At 36.4% G+C, this 12,076-nt stretch overlaps 1 protein-coding gene and 1 long non-coding RNA gene across 2 annotated transcripts in view; both read left to right on the plus strand.

The window, feature by feature from the left end:
- The window catches only part of LOC134826070 (basic proline-rich protein-like), a gene marked incomplete at its 3' end in the record, with an annotated part of 72,887 nt that overhangs the window by 44,567 nt on the left and 16,244 nt on the right, over positions 1-12,076 (plus strand). The window contains exons 3-6 of the mRNA XM_063838335.1: positions 7,545-7,646; positions 10,798-10,915; positions 11,077-11,296; positions 11,668-11,821. Of these exons, the coding sequence (XP_063694405.1) occupies positions 7,545-7,646; positions 10,798-10,915; positions 11,077-11,296; positions 11,668-11,821 (594 nt within the window). The remainder of the gene's footprint in view (positions 1-7,544; positions 7,647-10,797; positions 10,916-11,076; positions 11,297-11,667; positions 11,822-12,076) is intronic.
- Positions 3,247-6,454, plus strand: LOC134822813 (uncharacterized). The gene is made up of 3 exons (XR_010161221.1): positions 3,247-3,409; positions 3,589-3,697; positions 5,880-6,454. It is a non-coding gene; the product is annotated as an uncharacterized LOC134822813 (long non-coding RNA).

The following is a 12,076-nucleotide window of genomic DNA, read 5'->3' on the forward strand; positions in this document are numbered from 1 at the left end:
ACCCTACACCATACTTACATCTCATCATTATTTTTTTTTTTTTTAAATTTTTATCACTCCCCCCAATTTCAACTAACACACCACCCAATAAACTCTCATACTCAAAAACCACCCATTCAATACCATACTAACACAATTCAAACTCCATCAAATCCATTATATCAAAACCAACTTTCCACAACAATAATATTAAAAAATCCACACCTCTTAATATTATTATAAAAAACACAAAAAATACAACCAAACAATCCAACCATCTTATATTAATTATCTATCCATTTCACTTCAATCCACATCCCATCAATAACATATCACCACCCCAAAATTCTAAATACACATCATAACAAACAAATCACCAATAATCATTATAATCTCTATATCATTTTCACATCATCACAACAAATCAAAAACATATATACATCAAATTTAACAAAATTTAGTTTTAACAATTCTTTAAACATGTCACTCAATAATTTTTTATTATAATTTATTTATCACAAATTAAGTTTAATTAATACATCCTCAACCTATAGATATGTCAAAAATACAATACCATATTTCTTAAAAAAATTCATATCCCTCATCAATAATCAAAAAATTAATCATCAATTATTCAATCATAATAATTAACATTAAAACATATCATTAACACAAAATCATAAACAAATTATTAAAAAATCAAACCTACAACAATAAATAATAATTAAACCAAAAAACAAACTAATAACTAATATACTACCCCAATCACATTAAATATCTTTATCATATCAATTTTTTATTCACAACAGTTACTCTTTATAAATAAATATCCTCTTACCCTTTCTAAATAAAATCACATCATACCTTCATCCAATCCAATATCATCACTTTCAAAAATTTCTTTCAACATATATTCGTTAATAATTTAAAAGAATAATAAAATAAGCTTAACTATAATTTCACAAATTACACAATTCAACATCAAACTAAATTTTATTAATGTATTCACTTAATATATTTCTAATTAATAACAAGTCTATGAAACATTTCGTATATTTTTCTTGGCATAAATATTTGAATTCAATTGTAACTAATATAAAACTTTCTAAGTTCCTTAATTAGGCAAGGCCCGATGTTCACTTGAATTCCCCAATTCTTTCATCATTTTAACTTTGGTTTTATAAAGAGTTTAATTACCAATCCCAACCAAACATATCTTTCAACAATTGTTTGTAATTTTTAGAATATAAAAATTACTCAATATCATGCAGTAGTTAACAAGAAGGAAGGTTATGATTATTATAAGAAGGACAATGGTCAGTAGATATGGGCTTGCTATAAAAATGAAAAAGGTTTATAGAATCTTACTGTATGATTAGCAAATGCCCCCCCCCCACCACCCGCCCCCCACACCTTCCAACCCCAACACACACACTAACTCTAAAACCAATCCCTAATAACATACCTAATAAAATCTTTTCTACCACTTATCCCCTCCCTCTCTAATCCAACACTCCAATCATCTACATCTTCCACTATTTCCTCCCTTACCCCCATTAAACAAACCAAAAACATAACACTACTCAAATTTCATCCAATTCACAATTCTCCCTCAATCCCCAATACCCCATTTCACTATATTATCCACCAACCCCCTACACACCTTTACCTAATACATTCCTCCTTTCTACCTCCCATACTAAAAAACACATTTACACACCCATAACATCCCATTCTCCATAATACAAAAACAAATTCAACACATATTTTCAACACCAATTCCTATACCCAAACTCTCTAATCCCTCTTCCTCCTAAATCCCATTTCTTCCTATAAACCCCCATTCAATTACCCTAATATTACCTAAATCCATCAACAAATATCATTCACTCACTCACAAAAACTCCTAACTACATTTATTCCACAACACAAAATAATATTCCTCACCCTTATAATAATTTCATTTTCAACCAACACCTAAACTTACCCAACCCCAACAAAACATTCACAACCCCCCATACACATACATCTTACTCTATCAAATCTTCCCATCAATTCAAATCCTATAATACCTTCTTACTTACAAATCTCAAAAACAACCTCAACAAAACTAACCCCATACAACTATCACCAACATATAAAACAATTTCACTCCCAAATCAACCCAACCACCTCATAACCCCCATCCACTAACAAATCATAAAAATATACCCACAACCCCCAACAATAATACCAACACACCTAAAACCCCATCATACCAACATCCCTATCAATCCCAATACAACACACATCATACCTATAACAACATCAAAAAACATAACACATCCATCCATCTACCCAAAATACCTCTTCCCAAAAACACTCAAATCAACACACCACACCATACACTCACCCAACAAATCACACACAAACCAAATCCCAAACAACTAACCAATACCTCCAAAATAAAATCAAATAACAACTATCATCTACACACAATATAACAACATCAAAAAAAATTTAAATTATAATTCCTAAAACCCCCCTAACCACTAAAAAACTCTCCACCCCAAACCCACACTAAAAACCAAATCTCTCACTTAAATAGACAACCTACAAAACTAAAATAAAAACTAAAAAATATACACCTAACTAACAACAAATCCAAACCACATAACTAACACCATTCACCAATCCACACAAAAACAAAAACAAAAACTTTCCCCCAAACCCAAAACTTCAACTCACATAACACTATCCATATCTTCACAAATAATCCTATCATCCACCCCAAAAACAAAAAAAAATAAACTAAAATCTCATATACCCCACAAACCCTTCACAAAAACAACACACTTTACATATCACTAATAATCAAATTATATACACGAAAAAATGAAGATAATAATTATATTTTTGAAAAAGTGTTGTATTTACTGAATATCTTTAAATACGTAATCTCTTTTTTTTATATATCATTACATTACAATATTACCATCAAATCTCATCTCAAAATTGTTTTTTTGTCTATTGATATTGTTATTTGATGGGAACCGTAAATCAGTAAGTGGTATCCATCTCACAGATTTAAACTTCATCTTGAGTTTTACAATCTTGTTTCATTACGTTTCTCATAAGTTTTATAAAAGTCTTTGAAATTTGAAAATATTCGCTTATTACATCTCACAGTTCAGTCAGCTGGATTGAATTATTCAACTAAATTGTCAGTTCAACCTTTAATTATAAGAATTAACGTCTACTCGAATAACATGAAATATGCCCATTCAGCAAGAATAGATAGATGCATGCATTTCTTCTCCCTACATGAAAACGCAAGTTTGGTAGAGGAAACATGTTCTCTACTGGACACATGCTGGCCTAAAAGTAGGTTTGCTCGGAGGAGGAAGTTTGAGTCGCCACCCGTCCTCAGTTACCTGTGTCTGTTGCTATGGTTAGTAGGGTATTGTTTAATTTAACAAACACACACCGTTCATGTGCATACAGTTGGCAATCTTGTGATTTATTCTGAATTTTAATGTTCACAGTGCAGTTCGCTGTTTGACAAAGATAACATTAACATTATGTAATTATGTTTAATATTAATATTATGTAAACCTAACACTTGTTCAGGTGAAGGATGAGAAGGTGATAGGACACTACAGACTGAGTGAGAGCCTAGAGAACGAGCGGTGGTGTGTTGTGGAGTCTGTTATTGTGTCCGCTCAACATCGGGGTTTAGGTAGCTGATTTAAGTAGAATAACTGTTTTACATAATAATATGTAAAGCAGGAATACTTCATATATGTAATACATAATATGAAGTTAGCTAGACTGAATGAGAATGATTTACTGTACCCTAAAGTGAGATTTGAAGGGCGTTTTTAACCACTTGTAGGGCGTTTTTAACCACTTGTAGTTGTAATGTTTTAATTATTAAATATCCTAATTTATAAATTTTTACCCTCATTAACCAATCTTTGTGGTGGCTGAAGCTGGCAAACCAAAGGACAGTTAAGGGTCTCAGGCCCTATGTCTTCTTCAACGGCATAGGGAAGCTCTTGTCTTATAACATTCACAGGGTCAGGAGACAGATTGAGAGTATACTGGACCTGGCAAAATGCGTCATGGCTGGTCTCAGTGGTGCGATATTGTTTGGACCCAACGCCTACTTTTATCTGAGTGAAGGAGAGAAGATGGAATTCTCAAATTGGGCATCGATTTGAGCTCAGCTTTTGACACCATAAATGCGACCGTAATTCTTTGACTTGCATAAGGAAGCTGTTGCTGTGAAGACGATCATCAGGTTAGCAAGGTATTTGTTGTCAAATACCAAGCTCAGAATTAAAATTGACGAAAACAATCTCTCTGGAGTTTGAAACCTACAATGGATCTTTCCAAGGTGATGGAGCTTAAGGGGCATTTTTTACTTCTATTCTTTGCTGCGATCGTACCACTAAGAGTAGTGTTATCATTTCACTTACCTGCGTCCAACCCTCCTTTTGGACCAGACTCTCTCTTACAATAGAATGGGAGTATGCGATGATGCAGAATTTCGGTGATGAAGACGGTAGAAAAATCTGCATGAGATGCTGCCTATTTGCAGATGAGAATTTTTGGTGAATGGGACTACCTTGTTAACGAAGACAATACTGAATTTGTCGTTTCTTTATAGCAGACACAATAAGTGCTCGACAAGAAAGGATGAGCCATTAGAGGTAGAGTGCCATGGAGGATGGGAATGAGTGTGTCACGGGGATCAGGTTTGCAGCAAATTGACATACTTCCACCGCTGTTTCCTAGCTAATGGTTGCTTTCGAAAAGTACAACAAATGTTTGGCTGGAAAAAAAGTCGAATTTCACTGGGACACACAAAATGAAATTATCGAGGCCCTTGTTACCCGTACTTGCTGTAAACTGCAATAGCTGGGCCGTCCGTGAAAATCCTTCAGAAAGTGGATGTGTGTCAGCATACATTTGGGCGGATAATGACTCCACTTATCCCGAATCATCAGTAACCGAGATTTATTCTGTTGTGGGGTGACTCCATTACAGAGAGGGGTTGCTAAGTCTCGCTGGAAATGTCGGTTCATATCTTTCGAAGGATTGTAACTCCCCACCCAATGCTTGAGTTTTTTTACTTTGAGTGTATGGAGAATATGAAAGGGAGAATTGGTAGACATCAGATCGTATTTTCAAAACTTTTTAATGATGGATTTAAATAAAAAGAAATATAAATTATGTAATTTGACAGATTTGTCAGATACAGACATATAGCCTCGAACAGAAACCATGGAGAAATTTGTTAGTTTTGATTCATTAATTTTGTTGGGTTAAATATTTAAGTTTGTTTTCAGAGTTTCTTCTCGTAGACTTATCAGATCCTAGGTTTGTTTTTATATTACTACTTCGGATTTGTGTAAAGTTTGATAATATAATAAATTTTTAACCAGAGCGAATTGATATTTAATAATTGATAATTTATTTATATTTATATATATATTATATATTATTCGATAGTTTAGTCTCATATTGATATTGATTATATTGATATTGTTGTTGAAGCTAACCCCAGAAAAATCAATAATACTACTTCTTTGGAGTATATTATAAACGACCCAAGTTTGCATATATGTTATCCAACAAGAAGTCAGGAGGCAAGGGGGGTGCAGCGGTATAACTTTACGGTCTTCACTATACGATCCTGTATCACCCTGGATTCTTTTCGACGTATTTTTGGTTAAAGTATAGTTATACTTTTGGTCTCTCTATGCTACTCCAAGTCCCTAAGATATCTGGTCTAAAGTTGTGTAGTTATATTTATACAATATAGTTTTTGTCTGTTTATTTGATTATAAATATATTGTTGGTTTCTTGAAAATTGTTGTTTTCTTGAAGAGGCTTTACTAACCGTAACATCCCAGGGTTGGGACTGAAGCTGATGCAACACTGCCTTGACCTGGCTGATAGTCTCTCAATGGACGAGATATTCCTCTCTACAAAGGACAAGATGGGTTTCTACGCTAAACTGGGATTTGTTGATGGCTTTCCAGTGTCCATCTTATCTAAAGTGAATGCAATGTTTAGAGGCAAACACTTTCTGGACAAATCTGTAACTAAAACTGATGGTGTTACCTGGATGAGTTGCAAACTAGTGGACTCCTGACAAAACTTGGTAATTTAGGTCCTTTCTTAAGTTGTTATCATTCTTTTCGGGCATGTCACTGATTTTTATTGATAATTTTAATTTGAAGATTAGACTATGCACGATTTGTGGCTATTATTTGTTATCTATGATTGTCATCTATTAGATTATAAAAATGTACCAATGGTTGTGTTATATGTCGAGGGTGTGTAAATATATTTTAAAACTAGGGCCAATTCTGATTTTATTGTATTTTATTGTTCTTAATAATCTGTATTTTATACTGTAAATATCAATAATTAATATATTCCTATTTTAAATTATGACTATCTGATTAACTTTTTCTCCCAAATATCAACTTGTTTTCCTTCGAGTCCTTTCTCAATTAAACGCAATGCAAAAATAAGAAGTTACATCTATTTAAACTTGGTTGGTCACACAACCATGTGAACCATAACACACAACCCCTACCCCAGGATGTAGAGAAAGTATCAACCCCCATTCTCCTCATCTTCCTCTTCTTCTTCCTCACTAGTAATGTGAAGCTGGTTTGATGAGGTGACCCTCGCTCAATGGGTAGCCGCGTTGCGATAGTAAAACTATTTGCTCTCGAGTAGGACAGAGTATTCGAGCACATTGAACAGCCTCTTTCATCACTGAGCAGGAGAGGACTGAACATATGCTACATCTTTCCTGACTCTAACTCTGGTGAATAGAGAGGAGTAGAGAGAGTAGATATAGTAGAGAGATGTAGATAGTAGTGGTAGAGATAGAGAGTAAAGGAAGTAGAGATAGTAGAGAGTAGAGAGTAGAGGTAGAGAGTATGAAGATTATAGAGAGTAGATTAGATTATTATCGAGGTAGAGAGAGTGATATAATGATTTTATTTATCATATTTCTCTAATCTATCTTATGAGAGTAGAGAGTAGAGAGTAGGAGTAGAGAGAGTAGAGAGAGTAGCGTAGAGAGTGAGAGAGTAGAGAGATATAGAGGTAGAGAGAGTAGTGAGTAGAGAGTAGGAGAGTAGGAGTAGAGAGAGTAGAGTTAGAGAGTTAGAGAGAGTAGAGAGAGTAGAGAGAGTGAGAGAGTAGAGAGAAGTGAGAGAGTAGAGTAGAGAGTAGAGAGAGTTTAGAGAGGGTATAGAGATTAGAGAGAGAGTGTGTGGAGTAGAGAGTAGAGAGTAGAGAGTAGAGAGTAGAGAGAGTTGTGAGAGTAGAGAGAGTAGAGAGGTAGAGAGAGTAGAGAGGTAGAGGTAGAGAGTAGAGAGTAGAGTTAAAAGTGTTGAGTGTAGAGAGTAGATGAGAGAGAGAGTAGAGTGGTACGAGAGTAGTGAGGAGGACGAGTAGAGAGTAGAGAGAGTAGAGAGAGTAGAGAGTAGAGAGTAGAGAGTAGAGAGTAGAGAGTAGAGAGAGTAGAGTGTAGAGATAGTAGAGAGAGTAGAGAGAGCTAGGACAGAGTATCGAGCACATTGAACCAGCCTCATTCTCACTCACTGAGCAGGAGAGACTGAACATATGCTACCTTGCTTTCCCTGACTCTAACTCTGGTGAATAGAGAGAGTAGAGAGAGTAGAGAGAGTAGAGAGAGTAGAGAGTAGAGGGTAGAGAGTAGAGAGTAAAGAGTAGAGAGAGATAGAGTTGAGATAGGAGAGTTTGAGAGTAGAGAGTAGAGAGTAGAGAGAGTAGAGAGAGTAGAGTAGAGAGTAGAGAGAGTAGAGAGTAGAGGGTTAGAGAGTAGAAGTGTAAGAGTAGAGAGAGTTAGAGAGTAGAGGAGTAGAGAGTAGAGAGAGTAGATAGAGTAGGTGAGAGTAGTGAGAGTAGAGAGAGTAGGAGAGTACTTGAGAGTAGAGAGTGTAGAGAGTAGAGTGTAGTGCGTAGAGAGAAGAGAGTAGAGAGAGTAGAGAGAGTTGAGAGAGTTAGAGAGAGTAGAGAGTAGAGAGTTGAAGTAGAGAGTAGTGTGTAGAGAGTAGAGAGAGTAGAGAGAGTAGAGAGAGTTGAGAGTAGAGGTAGAGAGTAGAGAGTAGTGAGGTTAGAGTGTCAGGATTGTAGAGAGTAGAGAGAGCTTAGGACAGAGTATCGAGCACATTGAACCAGCCTCATTCTCACTCACTGAGCAGGAGAGACTGAACATATGCTACCTTGCTTTCCTGACTCTAACTCTGTTGAATAGAGAGAGTAGAGAGAGTAGAGAGAGTGTAGAGGAGTAGAGAGTAGAGGGTAGAGAGTAGAGAGTAAAGAGTTGAGAGGAGGTAGAGAGTAGTAGAGTAGTCAGAGAGTAGAGAGTTGAGAGTTGAGGAGAGTAGAGAGAGTAGAGTAGAGAGGTAGAGAGATAGAGAGTAGGGTAGAGAGTAGAGAGTAAGAGTAGAGAGAGTGAGAGTAGAGAGTAGAGAGTAGAGAGTAGTGAGAGTAGAGACGAGTTGAGTAAGAGAGTAGAGAGAGTTGGTGAGTAGAGAGAGTATAGAGAGTAGAGAGAGGAGAGTAGAGAGTAGAGAGTAGAGAGTAGAGAGAGTAGAGAGTAGAGAGTAGAGAGAGTAGAGAGAGTAGAGAGAGTAGAGAGAGTAGAGAAGAGTAGAGAGTAGAGGGTAGAGTGTCAAGTGTAGAGAGAGTGGTAGAGAGAGTAGATGGAGAGTAGAGAGAGTAGAGAGTAGAGAGTAGAGAGTAGAGAGTAGAGAGAGTAGAGAGAGTAGAGTAGAGAGTAGAGAGAGTAGAGAGAGTAGAGAGAGTATAGAGAGTAGAGAGAGTAGAGAGTAGAGAGTAGAGAGAGTAGAGAGGTAGAGAGTAGAGAGTAGAGAGTTGAGAGGTAGAGAGAGAGAGTAGAGAGTGAGAGAGTAGAGAAGAGTCTAGAGAGTATAGAGGAGTAGAGATGAGAGAGTGTAGAGAGTAGAATATAGAGAGTTGTTGAGTAGAGATAGTAGAGAGTAGAGATAGTAGAGAGAGTAGAGGTAGAGAGTAGAGGAGAGTAAGAGAGTAGAGAGTAAACAGTAGAGAGTAGAGAGTAGAGAGTTAGAGAGAGTTTGAGAGTAGAGAGTTGAGAGTAGAGGTAGAGAGAGTAGAGAGCGTAGAGAGAGTTGGAGAGTAGAGAGTGAGGAGTAGAGAGTAGAGAGGTAGAGTGTAGAGATAGTAGAGAGAGTAGAGAGATAGTAATAGTTCAGTAGTACTGTAATAGTAATAGTTTAATAGTACTGTAATAGTAATGTAATAGTTTAATAGTAATGTAATAGTAATAGTTTAATAGTAATGTAATAGTAATAGTTTAATAGTACTGTAATAGTAATGTAATAGTTTAATAGTAATGTAATAGTAATAATTTAATAGTACTGTAATAGTATGTATTGTTGCACTAGTATGTAATTGTAAGGTAATAGTTGCTTAGTACTTTAATAGTTATGTATTGTTTAATAGTAATGTAATAGTAATAGTTTAATAGTAATGTAATAGTAGTACAGTTGGTCTTCTATTCGGAATTTTGGAAGTTATGTTTTGTAACAACAAGTTTAGCTTTGCAATAAACCTCCTCCTCCTCGCTTATAAACAGGAACATTGACTAAGCTCTAGATGAGTAGAGATGTTAGAGAGTAGAGAGTAGAGAAGTTAAGAGTTTAGAGAGTAGAGAGTAAGAGAGTAGAGGAGTAGAGTTAGAGAGTGAATGTAGAGTGTAGAGAGTAGAGGTAGAGTGTAGTGAGTATGAGAGTAGAGAGTGAGAGTAGAGAGTAGAGAGTAGAGAGTAGAGAGTAGAGAGTAGAGAGTTAGAGAGTAAGAGAGTAGAGAGTAGAGAGTAGAGTTAAGAGAGTAAGAGTAGTAGAGTAGAGAGTAGAGAGTAGAGAGAGGTGAGAGAGTTGTGAGAGTTAGAGAGAGTAGTAGAGAGAGTAGAGAGAGTAGGAGGTAGATTAGTAGAGAGAGTAGAGAGAGTTGTGAGTGTAGAGAAATAGAGAGTAGAGAGAGTAGAGATAGTAGAGAGAGTAGAGAGAGTAGAGAGAGTATGAGCGAGTAGGATTTAGAGAGGAGTAGAGATAGGAGAGTAGTAGTGAGAGTAGTGAGAGTAGACGGAGAGAGAGATTAGAGAGAGTTGGGAGGAGTAGAGAGTAGAGAGTAGAGAGTAGAGAGTAGAGAGGAGAGTAGAGAGTAGAGAGTAGAGAGTAGAGAGTAGAGAGTAGAGAGTAGAGAGTAGAGAGTAGAGAGAGAGAGTAGAGAGAGTAGAGAGAGTAGAGAGAGTAGAGAGAGTAGAGAGTAGAGAGTAGAGAGAGTAGAGATTAGAGAGTAGAGAGTAGAGAGAGTAGAGAGTAGAGAGTAGAGAGTAGAGAGTAGAGAGTAGAGAGTAGATAGTTTCCACTGGTTGTTAGCGTGCAGTTCAGTGTAGAACAGTCAGTGCTGTTCGACATGCACCGCCCTGACACGCAGAGCTATATTGTGATACACTCTGAACTATATTTAATGAACTATATTTAATGAACATGTATGAGAATCGGTTCAATTAAATGGTAGTAAACGTGATTCTATGTATTGTTCATTAGCCGGTTACTTGGTAACCATAATTTGGCTGTTGAAATTACCCTTAGTAATTTGGGTATGTAATGAAAAGTCTATTCGAAGTTTCAACCTACCAGTTTGAACTTTTGAAATGTACCAATCTTCAGAGGCGGAAGTGCAGTCAGACTCGGATAAGATTGTGCTCTATTTTACTAATCTCAATATTTTCAGGATGTTCGGGAGACACGTGCTATCACTTCCGAGTAAGGAAAGAGTACAACGTCTCCAAGCAACGGGATGACCTGACCTCTAGAGACAGCCACTTTTATTATGGTTACGTGTTCTTTAGGTTAGTTAATTATGCTTTTTATGAGTACGTACCGTTCACATTAATACAGTATTATACCATATTATCATAATATGATATAATACAGTACTATACCAAGAAATAATTGCGAATTGGTTTGAATAAATTGTGTAAAAATTATAACATTGTTGACTTTTCTCCAGGCAGACAAAAGGGGAACAATTCAAGCGGGGTTACTTCCAAAAATCATTTGTTCTCCTGACAAGGAAACCCTACATAAACCTATACTCGAACATAGTCCAGATCATGGCGCCCCAGTTCTTTGAGTCCGGTAGAGTTGCTATAGAGGTGGCGATGCACAATTTCACCTGTTGGGAGCCAATAATGCCTGGCAAAAGTTATCAGGTCCCTCTGTTGGGTCAAGTGAGTTCTTTTAAAAGCTCAAATTCATATTTTCAGAAACATAATATATTATGCTTTGTTGTTTTGTGATATTAATGCGATTTTGAGCCCGCTTTTGTGGCCTTATGACATCAATTTATAATAGGCTACAGACTGTATAGTGCATGTGAATGGCTACAGACTACAATTCAATGTGTGAATGGCTGTTTCTTCGATTATAACATGGCTATACAGCTTCAGATATATAGCTACACGAGCAATGACTGAAACTTATATAAAGTCACAGTCTCAACTCTCAGAAAAACACCCAACTTCTCAAGATTTCACAACTTCAAATCCTTATTAGGAAAAATTACATTTTCTTTGTCAGCTGTTTATTATTTACTCCCCAGGTGATGTCGTTCCACATACCCTCCGTGAAAGACAAAATACAGATCAAAGCTAAGGAGTTCCCTGGTCACGTACTGGCTCCTAAACCAGTGGTTCTGAGGTCCATCATGGAGCATGACATCTATAGTACCCTCCGTCCTCTTCTTCCTCATATCGGTAACATACGGGTAACATAGGGGTAACATATGTAGTGTAAAATAAGGTGGGCACCAGACCAGTCCTCCCGAAGCGTACCGATGGTCTACAGTGCCTGCTCACAAAGGTGTACTCACAATATACACTACTCACTCAGTCGTTCTTAGCGACTGACAACCGCAATAACTCACAATATCTAAGTATTGAACTCTACGTTAATATAATAACAAATACGATATTCTAGTACCGTACACGGAATTAACAGAAAGGGATACT

Source organism: Bolinopsis microptera, chromosome 1 (assembly GCF_026151205.1).
Source record: "Bolinopsis microptera isolate Bmic1 chromosome 1, MBARI_Bmic_1.0, whole genome shotgun sequence".
Taxonomy (NCBI): Eukaryota; Metazoa; Ctenophora; class Tentaculata; order Lobata; family Bolinopsidae; genus Bolinopsis; species Bolinopsis microptera.